The 18411-nt window shown below is 39.0% G+C and overlaps 2 protein-coding genes across 3 annotated transcripts in view; both read right to left on the reverse strand.

Annotated features, from left to right (window-relative positions):
- The window catches only part of LOC140945505 (uncharacterized), a 6310-nt gene extending 4219 nt beyond the window's left edge, over window positions 1-2091 (reverse strand). The window contains exons 1-2 of the mRNA XM_073394523.1: window positions 1432-2091; window positions 307-585 (exon numbers count right to left, since the gene is read on the reverse strand). Of these exons, the coding sequence (XP_073250624.1) occupies window positions 307-585; window positions 1432-2062 (910 nt within the window). The 5' untranslated portion in view covers window positions 2063-2091. The remainder of the gene's footprint in view (window positions 1-306; window positions 586-1431) is intronic.
- A 1723-nt stretch (window positions 2092-3814) lies between these two features.
- LOC140945896 (uncharacterized) overlaps window positions 3815-18411 on the reverse strand; it is a 28080-nt gene continuing 13483 nt past the window's right edge. Inside the window, exons 1-5 of one of the 2 annotated variants that reach the window (XM_073394962.1) lie at window positions 11552-11952; window positions 9454-10116; window positions 7608-7883; window positions 6692-6925; window positions 3816-5111 (exon numbers count right to left, since the gene is read on the reverse strand). In XM_073394962.1, coding sequence (XP_073251063.1) covers window positions 4768-5111; window positions 6692-6925; window positions 7608-7883; window positions 9454-10116; window positions 11552-11846 — 1812 coding nt within the window. In that variant the 5' untranslated portion in view covers window positions 11847-11952 and the 3' untranslated portion in view covers window positions 3816-4767. Of the gene's footprint in view, window positions 5112-6691; window positions 6926-7607; window positions 7884-9453; window positions 10117-11551; window positions 11953-18411 lie in introns of those variants that run through there. The other variant, XM_073394961.1, reaches the window with a different exon arrangement.

Genomic DNA, 18411 nt, shown 5'->3' on the forward strand with positions numbered 1-18411 from the left:
TATAGGCTTCCCTCCTTCTCTCCCTTTAAACAATTGCTACACAAGCATATTCACTCTTAAACAACGACAATGCTTTTTAACAATAAATAAATTGCCATCACTAACGGTGGTCCTATATGTTTTACATTCCACTTAAGTATACACTGTAGACTGAGTCAGCTAAGCCTATTAAAGTAGTCTTAAACAGGATTCAGGAACCCTTGGTCTTGCGATCTCTGTGACCTGTTTTTGAACAACTGGGGCCTGATGGTTATGTTACTAAATGTTTAATTTATGTTTGTGCCGACCTTGCAGCCTAAGACAAACCTGCAGCTGAGCTACGCTGCACTGCCACGTTGACCCTAGTTTTCTTTGTTCCAATAATGTTAGTAGCTACACAGTCGTATAAACCGTCGTCAGCAGGAATCAAGTTGTTAATGGTAAGTGTGCCTTGGTTTATTTTCGTTTTTCCAGGTAAAGGCATTGCTGCTCTAGTCCAGGTTACTACGGGACAGGGATAGCCTTCAGCTTGACAGGTTACTTCGAATGTGGTGCCTTGTACCGGTGCAGCAAGTAAAGGTGGAACTTTTGTGAATATTGGAAGACCTGAAAAAATAATTATCAGGTTTACATACTAAAACTACATGGACGACATCGGGAAGGAGGGGAGGGGAATAGGGTACTCAACACAATTTTGTACTTGGAGCCGGCTCCGCCCCGAGGTCCAACACCATATGTCATTTTCAACAGAAAAGGAGCTACTTTCAAATACGTAGTTTAGAACTTTGCATGACGGGAGATCAACGCACTGTCTTAAAAATATGAATAAATCACAAAGGCAGAAAAATTTGTCGACTTTTTCACAGCCATACAATTCTTCCGCTAGCCCTTTTAGATCTTCTTACAGACCGAAATGACAGATTTCCCTACACTATTATGTACTTCCACTAGTAAAACACCGCCGGACCCTTTCATATACCTGAAGCCTCAAAATGGTACCCCTTTCGGAAGGAGCCTCCCTGTACAGGACATTAGAAAAAGTACCCTCCAGGGAACCGCAGGATTACAACTGAGAAAAATGAAAAAAATAGGTGTTTTCTTTTCCGGGAAACTTTGTACAAAAAATTTTCCTTTGCATAACAGAAAAAAAGGGGCGATGAAACCAATTAATTATTAGCTGGCAAATCTGTCAAAGGGTTTTTTCAAGAAGTCGTAGTCTGACGGCTACTATAGCCTTAACCGGATTCTGAAAGCGTGTCAAAATAAAGGTCAGGTGAAGATGATGTTCTGTCAGTGTGCCTTCGCATCGTATAGTTTTCTTGAGATGTTTACGCAGCGTTCAATTCTCGCAACCTTATTACCTTGCAAGAACATGTAACATATACTAATATAACAAACAAAATTTGACGGCCTATTATACAACAAACCTCAAGAATGAAATCCTTCTCTCACCTCGAACAGACAAGTTACCAGTGGCCTCGGACGATCCAAGAATGTTCCTAGCAGCACATGTGTACGGCCCAGCATCGCTGTAATTCAGATTTCTAACGATCAACTCTCCTTCTTTAATCAAATACTTTGCACCGGACAGAAGCTTTCTACCCTTAAATAGCCATTCCACGACTGAGGAAGGATTTCCCGCTACAGTGCAATAAAATGCCGTATTTCTTCCCTCATCTCGTGTCTGCTCTGCTGGCGACAACATCACTTGTGGAGCAGATATCGATTTTCCAGGCCTTCCAGGTGGTCCCGACATGCCTTTTGGCCCAGGGTCTCCTTTATCTCCCTTTTCTCCTTTCGGCCCTGCGGGACCAGTTATTCCTGTTTTTCCAGATTTTCCAGGAGGTCCCATGAGACCTTGAGGGCCTTTCTTGCCTTTTGGTCCCCTCCTGCCACGTGGTCCCCTCGCTCCAATGGGACCAGGACATCCAGGGGGACCTGTGGGACATACCTTCTCACTTGACTTACAGTACTTGGTGGGCATAAGTTGTTCAAACTGTTTGCTGATTTCTTTTCTCAGTTCATGTATGGTGATGCCAGTTGAAGTGTCGTTCAAAACGTTTCTTCGCTTTCTTACCTGCATGGTTGCTGATGCCTTTATTGGCAACGGGCTGACTGCAGTCAAGTAAAATTAGATAATACCTGTTAATTATCCATTGATAAATTGTAAAAATGAGCAAGATCGAGAACGAACGAAAGAATGATACGGCTGACATTTCTGATAAAGGTAACTTGCAAAAGAACAAGAATCGAATCTTATGACCTGCGCACGAATTTCTAGGCTACTGAGATCTTGAATACACCTACTTTCAATCGCTCTTGTAATCTCATAAGGGTTAAGAAAGGTTTTTCAAATTAGACTGAATTCCTTTGAAAGAAACGGAAATATCTCCATCAATAATCTCTTGATACACGCCTTTTGTCTATACTGATCTATAATGTCTATACTATTCGAAAATTTATCCAGAAAGTGCGAAACGAAAATAGTTCAATCTAAAGCAAACAGATCAATCTAAAAATGAATTGCCAAGAATTGGGTCATTATTGCTTGAAATTGGTCACGCAATACCTTTCAATTCCGAGACCCTAAATAACCTCAAACCAGAAGTACATGCAGGCCCCGCTTAAAGAAATGTTTAAGGAACCTCATCTAATGTCGTCTAGCTAAAAATCCTAAAAAAACAATCTCGTTAAAAAGCTGTATACTAATGATATCGACTATCTGGCGCGTGAAGGAATCTTGTTCTGCCGTTGTAAACACATTATTTATAAATTCAACTTCATTTACGCTGTAGATCTCTTCGGTTTTTTATCAGTGGCAGTGGCTTAATTACTGACAGATCTAGGGAGCATTACAAAACAGTTTCATGCAGTCTAAGTCAGACTAAGTTAAAATCTGATACTATTTTGGAATTGCAAAACATCCCGTGTTGTTAACGCGAACTCACGTCATGAAAGGTTATGTCTTAACCGAGGGAGTAAAAAAGCAGATCTAAACATCCTCCATGTACTTAAGGTCATCCAAGTAAGAAGAGTAAAAGAATATATTTTACCTGAGGTATAGCCGTTCCCATCATCTGAAACTTGTGTCTGCATCTTCTTTGAAAGGTCCATTGCGATATCTTTTGTCGGTGAGAAAGTCATCCTGTCAAGATTATCAATCGTGCCACGCTTAGTGCAAGGAACACAGTAAATACGAGATTCCAGTGAAATCAGTCTTTCGTTTGTTGCTTCATTTTTCACCCAGAGACATCCGCAAACTAAAACTAATACCACCGAAAGGAACGATGGTCTAATCGACGGAAGAAACTCAAGGACTCGTTGAGATTTTGAAGAGTTTACGGTTTTCATTTTTGTACTTTTACGATCGTTTTCTTTCACAGCCACTCGAAGACCGGAGTTTGAGGGAAAGTTGCAAGTTAAACCAGATCCGCGTCTGATTTAGCCCAGAATAACAAAAGTGTTGGCTTACATTAGATTGACGTAAGCTGTAACTTTTTTCTTGTTGCACTAAAACGTGGTCAAAGTTCTAGCAGTTTCCTTATTCTAAAATAATTGCAGAAATCAAACATCACGTTTACAGGAAAGGTAAGAGGTTGACCACGTGACCATTGGCTTTATTCTTCATTCTTGGTAACGTGGAGAGAGTAAAGTTTCTCTTTTTGTAGCAAACATTCGAGCACGAGTAATTTATTTAATTCAATTCTTGTTTTCTGTCACAGTCACTCCAAGTTTGAGGGAAAGTTGCAAGTTAAACCTGATCCTTTCTACTTAAGCCCATAAAAACAAGTGTAGTAAATTAGCTTACATTAGATTGGCATTAGCCGGGCTGCTCTGCCGTTTGTTAACCTTCCTCCTGATGCACTCAAACGTGGTCAAAGTTCCAACAGATACCATATTTTAAATTACTGCTGAAATCAAACATCACGTTTACAGGAAAGGAAACAAGTTTGACCACGTGACCATTAACCCTCATTATTGATAACGTTGAGAGAATGAAGCTCTCTTTTAATGACAAACATGAGTGATTTTATTGAATTTTAATTCTTGTCTGTACATTAACAATTAATACTAGCCCGTAAACGTGATCTTTTATTTATTTATTATCAGTAGAAATTTCCTATAGGGGTATATTTTATTTAATATTATTTTATATAATAGGTCTGTCATAAAGGATACTGATGTACCTCAGATTTTATACGTAGCGCTTACATGAGGTAGTAACCCAACGCTGGTAATTTTAATTACTACACTGCTAGAAGGTGATCGGTATTGTCACGTGACTGCAAGCAGTCTTTTCCTGTATATGAGATAGTGTTGCCGCATTAAGCAATTAGTAATAATCTTAATTTTTGATGACTAATATTAGTGGTATCGCATTGGGCAACAAAGCAGTGAGGACAGCCTGGTTCAGTAAAATATCACCGTACTGTTTTTTTGTTTTGTTTTTTTTTTCAACTTTGTTTACTCGGAAGCAGAGATTTCTTTGCCCTCATGATAAGGAAGTAACTGTTTTCTGACAGATGACAGCATAGCTGCCCCCAGACTCGTATCCAGGCGAAAAAAGATCAGCGCAGTTGGACCAGTTGTAGATATCAAAATCATTTCTCTTTTTGACAATTCTATTTTTCGTTTGTTTGTAAAATGATGTAGTATACGTTCTAATGATTGTGTTTTGATTTAGATATAAGGGGCTTGCTTAGTGCTGTAGATACGTTCACCTTTAAGCGTCTACTTGTACAATAAGGTCGGCTCAAATATCAAAGCCGGTGTCACGTATTATATTAATTAGGTTGTTTGGTAAAAGGTTTCAACTTCGTCTGGTGTGAACTTGTAAGCTCCTGCCAGAAATGTTCGTGCGAAGGTGCTGGTGTAGCTGTACCCGCTCGGTGGGCTGTAAGTATAGCCAAGGTCGCTGTAAGAATTGCTATTAGATGACGCGTAGTTATAGACGCTAATGTCAAATCCTGCTCCGAATGTAGGCCCGTAGGATGATTCAAAGTATATGGAAGCTTTGCTAGAACTATATTGCCCTGACTGAGACAATTTGACAGGCGCCCATCCTGGCTTGTTTACCAGCGAAAATAAGAAGGCTTTTGAGTCGTATTGATACCGGTTGGGATAATCAGAAGCTAAAAGAAATGAAACAAAACTTTTCTAAGATAAGTTAGCGACATTGTCCTCGTGCCTGTCATAATGATGACGATGATGATGATTATTATTAATTAAACACAGTAAATACCTTATTCTCATAAAACAAATTCGATCGAGTTTCTCAGTAACGTTCGTCATTTATCAAAAACGAAATCAGTTTCTATGTCTTCTTTATTATTATCATTATCATTATCAATATTATTATTATCATTATTATTATATTATTATTATTATTATTATTATTATCATCATCATCATTATTAGTAGTATGAATATTATTTTATTGCATTATTATTTACGTGCAGGTATTTTGGTAAAAGATACAGCTATACTCATGGCAAGCGTGGTTCGTCCGCTCAGGAGAGAGTTTTATGTGGCTGCAAGCTCACCGAAGCTGAGGTGTCGGCCTGTGGGAGATGTTAATTTTAAAAGATTTGCAATTACAAGCAATAGATCGGGGAAAAAAATTAGTAATTAATAAGATATGTTCTTTTATAACTTTATGGAGCAAATCTCCAAATTTATCTGTTTTTGTCTTTTTTACCACTCGCCGAAGCTAGAAGCTTCTTTTTTACATGAACTGATGCATGTTGCAATACACTTTTATTGGAAAATTAATTCTTCGTTCGATTTTAAGGGTACTGTATTAAGAAGACAATAAAGGAAACAGACAATAACGAGTTTTAGGAGCCTTTATCCCTGAAAAGGTATAAAACATTATGTATTTCTGTCACTTATTTCAATCTATTAAGTTCGTTCGAATCCGAAGAGAAGAATCCTCTTCGCGACATTTCGCTTAGGCAAAATTAGGAAAGTTTGATCGGTGAAATGAACCTTCGTCTTGGTGTATCACGTACGCGGACATGTCAAAAGAGCGTGTTTTTTCTTTGCCAAAATTCGCGAATTTCACCAAAAACCTGTGGTGAAGTTCGTTAGTCGCTACTTTTGCAATATGGAAACTGAGGGATGGAAAATAGCAGGGTGGCAAGAAAGTCAGAACAATATCGATATTTTATAACCTCAAAATTATTATAATAGTAGTAGCCTGGAATTTAGGCACGTTTTGACAGGCTAGAAATGCATCACTTATCATCTGCAAAACCAGAACTTGAGAAGAAGGGTGGGGGGGGGGGGGGGGGGAGGGGGGGTGGCGCTCATACACACCATGTAAGTGTAGGAGGGCCGGTCCTCAATTAGAACCTCAAAATTATTATAATTCGGTAGTATTGGCCTGGAATTTGGGCACGTTTTGCCAAGCTAGAAATGCATCACTTACCATCTGCAGCACCAGAACTCTAGAAAAGGGGTGGGGCGTTCATTCACACCATGTGAGTGAAGGAGGTGCGGTCCTCGCTCCTTAAGGAACGAGGGGATATGGGCCCACATCTAGAGTTATTAACCTAAAACCTTTGTACGCCACTGCTTAACCATCTTTTGAAAGGTAGAGTCACATGATTCCATATTGCTAAGTACCAAGCTGCACTTTTAGCTGAACATATGAATGCCAATTACGCCAAAGGTATAAATGCCACTGCCATGGCTTACAATGCTCACTTACCCCATGAAACACTTGTGTATCCTCCGAAAATATATCTCCCGACCCTTATTATTGTCACGGTCGGGCCCTTGCTGTCACATCGGGAGTGAAATGTACTTGCAGCCCAGCCGTCCACGGATGCACGCCAACAGCGCTTCCAGAAAGAATTCACGCTCTTTGCCACAGGTGCTAGCCAGTTTCTTAACAAGGTCAAGTGATTTCTGTTGTTTCCCACAATGACTGAACTTTCAAAACCTAAGTATTAAAAGTCAACGTCCATAAAATGACAAGGTAAAAAGTTTTTAAAATGTTACAACAACTGAATTTATTGAGAAAAAGAGTACCATTGCAAGTGACTAAAGAAAGCATTTATGCATACATGTACGTGATTCGCGCGCTATTAAGGAAGTTCAAGCATTTAAGATCATTGAAACTCTAGTAAACACGCATAATTGTCTTTAGTTGCAAATTTCTGTAAGCGCAACATACACTCGCAATGATAGTAGCTCTCGTCTGGCTTTAGCAGTGATTAGATGGTTTTTGAATGCCTGAAAACTAAACAAACAAATGTAAACAAAGAAACAACAAAAAAAGATCACCCTGCGATATATTTCTTTATAGCTGTATAGTTCCCGCAGTGGCAAATTTAGACTTTCCAAAAACTGTCCTTCATAATGAACACTCTTATCTGGTGTTTAACCAAGATCGCAAGCTTGATAAGACGATTTGCATTACCGAAACGAACGTTTAATCTAAGGGCACCTGATTCTTGCTTTGGGCATTGTATAATTGCGCACTGGAAAGCTATTGTTTGGTGGACACTCAAGCAATTCATTGCAGGGAGTTCCGTACACCCAAATGCCCAGTGCCCAATTTCCAAAGCAACCTTTTATTGAATCAGGTATATACAGAGTGAGACGGTGCCTTGAATACAAACCTGAACGCACTTGTACTGCTAGATTGAGTCTTTTCTTCTTTGTTCCCATAATGTTAGTAGCTACGCAGTCGTAAAAACCATTGTCGGCAGGACTCAAGTTGTTAATGGTAAGTATGCCTTGGTTTATAGTAGTCTTTCCAGCAGGTAAAGGCATTGCTGCTCTAGTCCAGGTTACCGCGGGGCTAGGATATCCGTCAGTTTGACATGTTACTTGAAACGTAGCGCCTTGAACTGGTGTGGCAAGTGAAGGTGGAACTTTTGTGAAGATTGGAAGACCTGAAATAGAGCCAATACATGATCGAGCAGCATGCATAGAATATAATGGGGTAGGAGTTCTGAGAGACCAGCGGCACATATCCAGCAAAAATTAACCTAAGTAACCTCTCCGGGTGGTCTGAGCTAAAAGCAGAGGAGGAGAAGGATGGTGTTGTGTGCCTTCGCGTTCATGTAAGGTCCAAATGTTCCTGTCATGTGTTAATATCTTAAACATTATTTATTGCCTTTATGTTTGTATGGCTCAGATTAAACGTCGAACTACTCTCGTGACTACTAGCCTAGTGTTAATGAGCGAAATCTATAGTACTTGATCATTTGTCTCATTATGTAATGATTTACGCACTAATTTATAATGGCAATTGAACCAAGTGGAGTGCAATTTGGTCTGAAATCATACGTGGGATTTCAAAATCGAACGAGCGCGCAGCGCGAGTTCGATTCGAAATCACAAGTATGATTTCAGACCAAAATTGCACGACACGAAGTTCAATTACCACTTTATTACTTCCATTTTGAAATCGCAGAATTTAGTCATTACTAATATTTTATTGATCAAGTAGCCGGTTTGTTAAAAAGCCGAAAGAAGAAGGCTTTTACATCTCATTTTGTATTCCAAACAGAAATGATGCGATATAGACCAAAAATGGTACGATTTAAAACAGAAATGATGCGATTTAGAACATGAATGACGCGATTTGGAACAGATGCGATTTAGAGCAAAAAATGGTGCGATTTAGGAATAAATCACACCGCTGAGAGGCAATCAGATTGCACGAATAGCCAGTGATTTCAAAGTGGATGTAATAAGTAATGGTAACAGGACTGAGTGAAGTCCAGTTCGGCCTGTAATCATACGAGCGATAAACAAAATCGGACGACCGCGTAGCGGGAGTCTGATTTGTTTAATCACGAGTATGATTACAGACCGAATTGGACGACACGAAGTTCTGTTACCAATTAATCATAACTTTAACAAAATTTGTGATATAATAGGCTATTTTTTAAATCAAAACACAAGAAATTCGAAAGTTTGTTTTCAGTGCTAGCAGTGAAAAAAAAAAAGCCATTTAAGCGCGCGTGTGATGGCGTGTACTGTCCAATTAATTAGGCATGACGCGTACTGTCCTATTAAACTGTCCAATTAAGGCTGAAATCAGGGCAGTTGATAGCCAATCAGATTTGACAATTTTGTTATAGTTATGATTAATTATGGAATCATGCTGATTACACTTGATTGACTGTAGTAATCATTGCATTGCATTATCATTGTTATAAACTGTAACTTTATGTTAAACCTTTTGCAATACTGTAAATAAATAATTATAGTGATGCAAATAAAGCTGATGTTGTTGTTGTTGTTGTATTAGTGAGTAAATTTAAAGTTTGGCGTTATACACTGGTTAAGAAATAAGAAAAAATGAAAGAAGAGAGAAAAGTACATGATTAAACAATTAACGGTGCCATCAGTTTATATTCAAACCTCATATTCTCGCATTCTTGGGAGCACAAAAAGGCCTACAAAATCAAGCAGCCAGATATAACAAAACTCTAAGTTAAATGGTCCTCTTACCTCGAACAGTCAAGTTGCTAGTGGCCTCAGACGATCCAAGAATGTTCCTGGCAGCACATGTGTACGGTCCAGCATCGCTGTAATTCAGATTTCTAACTATCAACTCTCCTTCTTTAATCAGATACTTTGCACCTGACAGAAGCTTTGTGCCCTTAAATTGCCATTCCACGACTGGGGAAGGGTTTCCTGCAACCGTGCAATAAAATGCTGTATTTCCTCCCTCATCTCGTGTCTGCTCTACTGGCGACAACGTCACTTGTGGAGCAGATATCGATTTTCCAGGCCTTCCAGGTGGTCCCGGCATGCCTTTTGGCCCATGGTCTCCTTTATCTCCCTTTTCTCCTTTCGGTCCTGCGGGACCCGTTATTCCTGTTTTTCCGGATTTTCCAGGAGGTCCAATGGGACCTTGAGGACCTTTCTTTCCTTTTGGTCCCCTCCTGCCACGTGGTCCCCTCACTCCAATGGGACCAGGATATCCGGGGGGACCTGCAGGACATACCTTCTCACTTGACTTACAGTACTTCGTGGGCATAAGTTGTTCAAACTGTTTTGTGATTTCTTTTCGCACGTCATTTATGGTGACACTAGTTGAAGAGTCATTTAAAAGACGTCTTCGTCTTCTTAGCCGGATGGTTGCTGATGCCTTTTTTGGCAACGGGCTGGCTGCAGTTAAGCAAAATTAAGAAATTTTATGAATATTCATACTTATTCAGTAATATCTAAAATAAATAAGGGAGAAAACAAATGAACGATAAGGTTGACATTTCTACCACAAAATTAAGCTTTTCAGAGATTGCGTTCCACAAAAAGGTTATTAACACATTTGGAACCAACTTTTTAATTTGTCCCCAATCTTCTTCCCTTTCTGCTTCCAAGGGAAAGCCAAGCTCATTCTTGATAAAAGCACACATCTCAAACCCCCGGGGAGGGGGGTGCTCAACAAATGTTTATACGGGGAGGCTCCACCTCGAGGTTCAACCCCTATACCTCTTTTTGCCTTGAAAAAGGTACCCCTTTTGAATACTACCTTCCATTGACAAATGGCACGCCTTTCACAAACCTTGTTTAGAACTTTGCATATCTTTTAACTGCTGTAAATGCACTGTCTTTTAAATAGGAATCAATCAGAAAAATAGAACGTTTTTCGACTTTATAAAGCCAAAAATTCATCTGTTAGCCCCTTTGGGCCCTTTCACAGACCAAATGACAGATTTCCCTACACTTCATACTTCCACAAATGAAATTCCTTACCCTTTCATATACCTTAAGCCTAAAAAAGATATTCCTTTTGGGGAAACGAAGCCGCTCCGTCTAGGCCATCATAGGGAGCACACCCCCCCCCCCCCCCCGCCCCCCCACGGGGTTCAAACCAACTGAGACACTTCAATAAACGCACATTTTATCTTGCCACCCAATCGGCTACCCCTAAGACTCCTTAACCGAACTCCTCTAAAGCCGTTTAAGAAAAAAATTCTCAAATTTTACGCTACCGTAACAACTTTATTCACATAGAGCTAAAAAATGTTCTTTTCCTTGAAGAAATAAGCTCTACAACAAACAGATAAACGTAGAAAAAAAATGCTTTGCATTTATTGCCTTTTGTAACGCCATCCGTGCTCAACCTTAAAGGACTTAAACAAGCCTAGTTGCGGAAAACTGTTATGCACACTCTGAACGCACACCCTAAATGCTTAGGCAGCTTCCTCTACCATCCTAAATGGTCGAATATGTAAGCGATAATTTTTTGTTTAATGAAGCTTTATTTGGACTGGCCGTATCGACAACATATCTTGTACGTGAGCAAGTAGTTCGCCGCTTAAGCCATGATTCAACATCATTTACACCATAAATTTCTTTACTGTTTTACCAGTATAGGTGGCTAAGTGAATATACAAAAGTAATAGTATTACAAAAGAGTGAGAGTATTTCAAAAGGGTTCATACAGTGTTAGTTGAAGTGCAAATTCAATTCTGTCATGAAATATCCAAAGATCCCGTACACAGGTACTGTGAAAGATTATATGCCTAAATCAAAAGAGGATAAACTCAGTTCTAAACATCTATCTACATCTAAAAAATATCTGAAACGATGATTTTACCTGGAGTATAACCAATCCTTTCTGAAATATATGTCTGAACCTTCTTATAAAGATCTCTTGCTATGCCTTTTGTCGGTAAAAGAGACATCTTGTCAGTATTTTCAGCCGAGACACTCTGAACGCAGGGGAAAAGGTTAACGCGAGATTCCAGCGCGAACAGTCGTTCGTTCGTTGTTTCATTCTTCACCCAGAGACATCCGCAGACAAAAACTAATACAACAGAAAGGAACGATGGTCTAAGTGACGGAACAAAATCAAGGAGTCGACGAGATTCTGAGGAGTTCGAGGATTTCATTTCTGCAGCTTGCCAATCGTCCCATGTATATGAAGACGGAGGAAAGTGGGAAACTTGCCAGTAAAACTTGATCCTTAAAAATTTCGCCTAGACAAACATGTCATCACGATTGACGTTAAAACAAGGCTTTATAAGCAGTGTCACAAGGGACGGCACGGACAGTTATAAAAAAAATTACGTTATGGGGGAGGGGGAAGGTGAAGTATGAAAAGGAGAAAATATTCGTGTAAAGGAAACCGCCCTAAATGAAAAAAATCCATGCACGCCAAGTAACGCCAAAAATATTCATGCACTAGCCTAAAAAATTCATACAAAGGAAATGCTAACAAAAAAAATTCATGCCAGTTTTCTATAATTATGGTCTGTCCCTAATTGACCTTTTACCTTTTTGCAATTTCGTGTTGCAGTAAAACGTGCTCAACAGCGGGTGAAAAGCGGAGAAAATTGAGTATTTATATTAACTGATTGATTTCTGTTTTTTTTTTTTTTTCATGATTCCAGAAATAATTTTCATCAAGATGGATGATACGCTTTTTAATTTTGTAGTCTATTTCAGTCTGAATAAGAATCTCTGTTAACCATTGGTTTTTCACTCCCTTTATGAACCCAGATAATAACAGATACGGTGAGGCCCCACGCGCCTGAAAGGAAATAGGGAGCTTTAGCAACTACGAAGCCGACGACGACAACTTAAAAAAACAATAAGTTTAATGATCAAAACAACAGCTCTGACGTGCATCACGCTTTTTAGTACATTTCTTTGACGTCCACTGCACGACTACGACGTGAAACCTCCTTATTTGACGTTTTATGGAGGACGTGGACATACGACTACGAATTTCCTTCCTCTTTTTGAACTTGAATAAATTCTTAACGAATTCAACTCCACGAAAAGTCTCCTGCATTTGAGTATTGAGAGGGTCCAAATAGACGCGATAAAGTTTGAAAGAACGCAAATTCATTTTTTTAGCGACGTTTTCACTGCCGTCGTCGTCATCGTCATCGTTGCTTAAGGTCCCTAATAACCTTTCTCAGGCTTCGGCTTAAGCAAAGGGTAGCGAATTCATGAATTCTTATTCACTCCTTCTTTCAACGTTTGGGTAGTTATTTTACCGTTTAGTGCAATTTTAATTTTGCATAGGTACCGTATTTTAAGGACCTCTTTAAGCAATTGGTACACATTCTAAAACTTTAGTAGAGGGTAATAACGTAAACCCTTAAAGCTCTCCTGTAAAACGAGAGAGAGAAGGAGAAGTTAGTTAATTGCAGTCTAAAATTAACCCGTAGCAACGATAAGTTTCCAAGTAATGAGGATTCCAAAATACAGAAAAAAACGCGCTTGAATTAGAATATGGACCCTTTCTAATAATTTATGGTTATCTGTTCTGAAATTATTAATACCTGTTTATCCAAGCTTTGGCGAGGAAGTCTGTGCAGCCACGGACATCTATATTTTTTCAATGAAAATAGAACTTTGTTAAAATACAATCCGTGATATAATTTGTGGACATAAGTTGCTATTTGTTGTCCTAGAGAAAAAGAAAAAAACTAATAATTGAAAAAAATTGTCTTGCATGCCCAGTAAGATAATTACTTAATATTTAAAATAGCCGCTTCTCTTTTAGTAAATATATTATTATTGACCTATTTACGTAAAACGTAAAAAAATGTTTCGACCTAAATGTGCAAATTCTTCTCTATAGCGCAGTGATTTTGAGATTATATTCTTTGTTCCTTTAAAGTATCTAAAATTTTTTTACTTGATCACCTCATTTCAATTAAATGAGTAGGCTATCTTTAACTTGTAAATGAAAGTAATTAGAGACTTTGTGTTTTCTTCTTGCTTATTCAGGTGCCTCGGTTTATTACTTGGTTGGTAATGATTGTTATATTAACTCCTCAGTGATTATGAAAGGTGCACAGCTATGTCAGTATACACGATTCCAACCAAGAGCCTGAAAAAATGAGAATTTAGGATAATCTAGGAAGAGGCACCTATCGGATTTTCACCTCAAAAATGCTTTTTTTTTCTCTAACCATAAAGAAGAAAAAAGAAAACTAAAACTAAAACCAATAAATAAACAACAATACAATTAAAAAACAAACAAAACGAAACAAACAAAGAAACCACACACACACATCAGGTAACTGACTATTCGCCGATCTTATATTTGTGATGATTACGACCAGTCGTCATCTTGTGACGAGTGCTTTGTTTCTTCGATCACGAACGCAAAAAAATCACATACTAGATGTTTCGCAATCGGTCTTCGTTTTCGTATGGTCGGTGGAAAGTTGCCATTAGCTTGTACCCTTTATTTAAAAACTCAGGCCAGAATTTAATAGCTTTCATTGCTGCGCTCGAAGAGACAAAGCAGTTGCCTAAAATCACTCTTTATGTCTGATGTAGAAGGATGGAGCGCTTTCAGTTTGTGCTTGTCATATCACATTAAAATACATCAAACTTGCTTCAAGTTTTCGATTTGACGCTCAAAAGTACTGCCATATATGGGCTATATAGGTGTGCCGCTATGAAGGGTATGGTTTCCAAGCAGTATACTCTGCGATAGGGTATATAAACCAGAAAGTTTGGGTCTAGAATAGGGTATCATTTTCCAGGAAACTGATCAATTGGTTGAAAATTTTAGTCTAGACTAGGGAAACCGGGAATTGCCACTCAAAAATATAAAAAATCAAATCGGTTTTGTTTTGGCTGGATTGTGCTAATAACCGCAATAGTTTCTGGAAATCAGCTACTCTAGGATAGGGGGAAATTGGGGAATTTAATCTAGTATAGGGTAGCAAGATTCAGCTGAATTAACTCTGGTATCGGCTAAGGGTCCAGGGTCCCAGCGGCACATGCCCACCCCAAAATTCCTTAATCCCCCCCCCCCCCCCCCGGGCTCCTCCCTTACGAGATACGAGGACTGAAGAGTGAATGATAGACTATTCTTTTTAGAAATACTCCATTCTGTGGTCAATTTTTTAACCTGTCAAGTTTGTTGCATGTAAACCAACGTTTTCTGAGACTCCAGAGAAGTGCACCTTCACCCGGCCAACAATACTATTTTGCCGAACTAAAAACCACGCTATAAAATTGGCATGTGGAAGTCAGTGGCAATGCCGCTGACGTGCTGATGTAGGTAGGCTTCTTTTGATCGCTGTGGCTATGGCCGGTAACCGGTCAAGGTCTTGAAAAAACCCTAAATGACCGGCATTCCTATATTCTCAGTAAATTTCACAAAATCGAAAAATTCCAGCTAATCTAAACTATCATATCATGTTCATTAAGAAAAGTCAAGCGATCCTGAAATGCTTTATAGATCTCAAGTCTAGCGTTTGGTTTACGCTGGGCTCAGAAGACGAAACCCTGTTTTGTGACACTTAGACCTTTTTCAGTTCGACTGCCGGTCAAGGTTTACAAAACACTAAATGACCGGCAGTCCTAAGTGTCACAAAAAAAGTGCTGTTTCTGTGCATAGTTAGTAGAGGGCACTGGTTGGGAAAACCGGCAAACTTCAAAGGACTGGGCTATTGTTTCCCGTTAGAGGTTGAGGCAACACGTCTCGTGACAACACTGTCTTCCCTAGAATGAGTGGAGTGCACTTTGGTCTAAAAAAATTACAAGACACAAAAGTTCAAATACTACATCCATGTTAGAATCGCACAATTAAATAGACCAAATAATGGTTTTTAGTCACAACCATTAATTTATTGATCCAGTGACCGTTCTAATCATTTTTTTTGCGATGTTTGAAGTACATCTCACGTGATAAAAACTCATTCGAGCGCATCAAGGGAAACACTTTTGACGGGTGACTTAATAAAAGAATTCCTGAACTTAAAATTGCTTGAGCTGATGTAAAGTCCAATTCTTATTGTCTGGGAGAAACGATGGAATAAAGATAAAAAAGGTAATAAACTTTTGAGTGGAAATTTATTAAGTACCACAAAAAACCCATAAACTAAGCGTTAATCAGAATCCAAAGAAATCTCTGAAAAATCCGTTAATCAATCGAAGTGGAGAAAAAGGGCTACATAGCTAATTAAGCAGAAGGGCTTGGGCGAGACTTTCGCTCGAGCCTCACTCTCCCTTCAAGCGAGTGGTTCAGAACTTTCCTTTGAACGGCCTCGAGTGTTCCTGACCTACGCAATAATTAATGGGGTTGTTCCGCAGTCTAATGCATACATATTACCGAAGCGCGATTTCCGCCCCTCTCCGGGTCCTCCCCTGTTCGGGCGGGGGAGGAGCGCGGGCTCTTTTCCCGAACAGCGGCTTGTATTCCAGCCTAACACATAACAAACAACCGAATAGTTCCATTTAGTATATACTAAAACAGTGGATAGTGTTTTTCGCGCGCTCTGATTGGCTACTCGATCAGTGAATATCCTGCACTATTCACTGATTCACCTCTAGTTCCTCCGAGCGAGCGACGCCAAACTCGCGTAAGTTGCCTTCCCGGTTTGCTGCCGTAAACAAACAAAGAAATTTCACAACTAATCAAGCAAGCTGTTTCCGAAATACACGAAGAAGGTGACGAAGTTCGGATTGGAAGATTTAACAGGTAAAGCTTTGTCTTTTTGACACGAATTTTTCGATAAAACCGGTGAAAAAGTTTTTTGTTTACAAATGCAAATTAAGTTTAAGTCTTGCTATGCTTCATTTAGTTGAGTTGTTCCTAAATAAGCTTAAAACTAAATTTAATAATCTTTTTTTGTACAATGATTTTAAATAAAAAAAGAATTCACAACTCCTTTTGAAGAAATTTCCCCGCAAGAGCTAAACAAATGCCTTCAAAAGTTTTAATTGTCGGCAAGAGAAAAGCGACGGCCGCGGCCGCCCGGTCATTACGCGCCAAAATTGTAATCGTTGGCAACAGTATTTGAGTTAAGAATCATCATTTTTGCGCTCAATTATCTCACTGTTTTAGTATATACTAAAACAATTATTCACCTCAGTGTCGGTGGCTAGTCGTGGATTTCGCAGTTCGGTAATAACCACGACTAGCCACCTCCACTTCGGTGAATAATTGCTATATAATGTAACCATGTATTATGTTCTGTTACATTTCGTAGCCTCTTTTCATACAGCTGCTAAGAGTTTTTTGACTGATAAGCTTACTGCGACAATCGATTTTGGACATTTTTTAGTTACTTTTAGTTCTCATAAATGCAAAAGGACCAAAAGAAAACAAAAAGCTCATTACTTAAACATAAAAACCGGTTGTAGCTCATTATAATTATTTAAGTTGTTTCGTAAAACGTTTCTATTTCGTCTGGTGTGAAATTGTATGTTCCTGCCAGGAATGTTTTGGCGAAGGTGCTGTGGTAGCTCTACCCGCTCGGTGGGCTGTAAGTATGGCCAAGGTTGCTACCTGAATTGCGATTGGATGACGCGTAGTTTGATATGTAAATGTCACTTCCTCCTCCGAATGTAGGCCCATATGATGGGTTATTGTATATGGAATATTGCCTTCTGGAGCTATATTTCCCTTCTGTCTGAGGCAGCTTGACGGGTGCCCATCCTGGCTTGTTTACAAGTGAGAATAAAAAGGCATTTGAGTCGTACCGATACCCAGAGCCAGAACCTACAAGAAAATAGACATGGAATAAAAGTGACATTTGGGATATTTTTTCTGATACAGAAGGTAAATTAGAGCGTCTGCGACGCAGGCAAAATGAACACAAGACACATAAAAAAAAAAAAAATCATGAAGTGTGTCGAGAGTTTAATTCCTATCTGGAACTCAGGCATTTTTTTAGTTCTTCTCCAAACATATATCCGTACATTAGCAATGTAAATAAACAAAAAATACGCGTTCGCCCAATTTGAAATACACGGCCGATTACCCCCTGAATTGAAATCAACTCATTATCAATCATATTACCCTGCTTACATCTATACCCTCGACAAGAATAACTCCAAACACATCCAATTAAAACGAAAAAATGCAAATCACTGGGTCGCCTATTAATATACAATTAGTGGAAAAAAATTTACAGATACTAAGTGCTTTATAAATTATTGATAAAATAACCATGAGAATGTGTATATTTTGTGTTTATCACGCAGTGTTTCATTTTATTGCTTACTATAAAACCTCCCGCAAGCAGCCAATTTTTGAACGGGAGATTAACAATCGGGGTCCTGAAACAGACTGTACGCTCACGGGAGCCAAGGTTTCCGTCTATGGGAGCTGTCTAAAAGCAAAAATTCGCAATTACAAAGCAATAGATTCGAGAAAAAATATATTTGAAAAATAATATATAAAACGTTGGGTAATTAGATATTTCCTTTTGTAGCTTGTTTAGAGCAAATCTGTTAAAATCATGATCTGACTTGTTGTTTTTCTGCCACATTTGCTAATTCCTTGTGAGTCTAGGAGGGAGGTCCTCGGTTTTGGAGGGGTGAGGGGGTGCGTGTTCGAATCTAGATCCGCCAACCTGAATCCTTTATCGGCTACTGCTTAACCATGCAAGGTCAAACTGACTCCACATTTCTCAGTACAAAGCTACCAAGCTGCACCTTTAGCCGAACATATCCATGCAAGTAACTGCAATGGTA

Source organism: Porites lutea, chromosome 8, assembly GCF_958299795.1.
Source record: "Porites lutea chromosome 8, jaPorLute2.1, whole genome shotgun sequence".
Taxonomy (NCBI): domain Eukaryota; kingdom Metazoa; phylum Cnidaria; class Anthozoa; order Scleractinia; family Poritidae; genus Porites; species Porites lutea.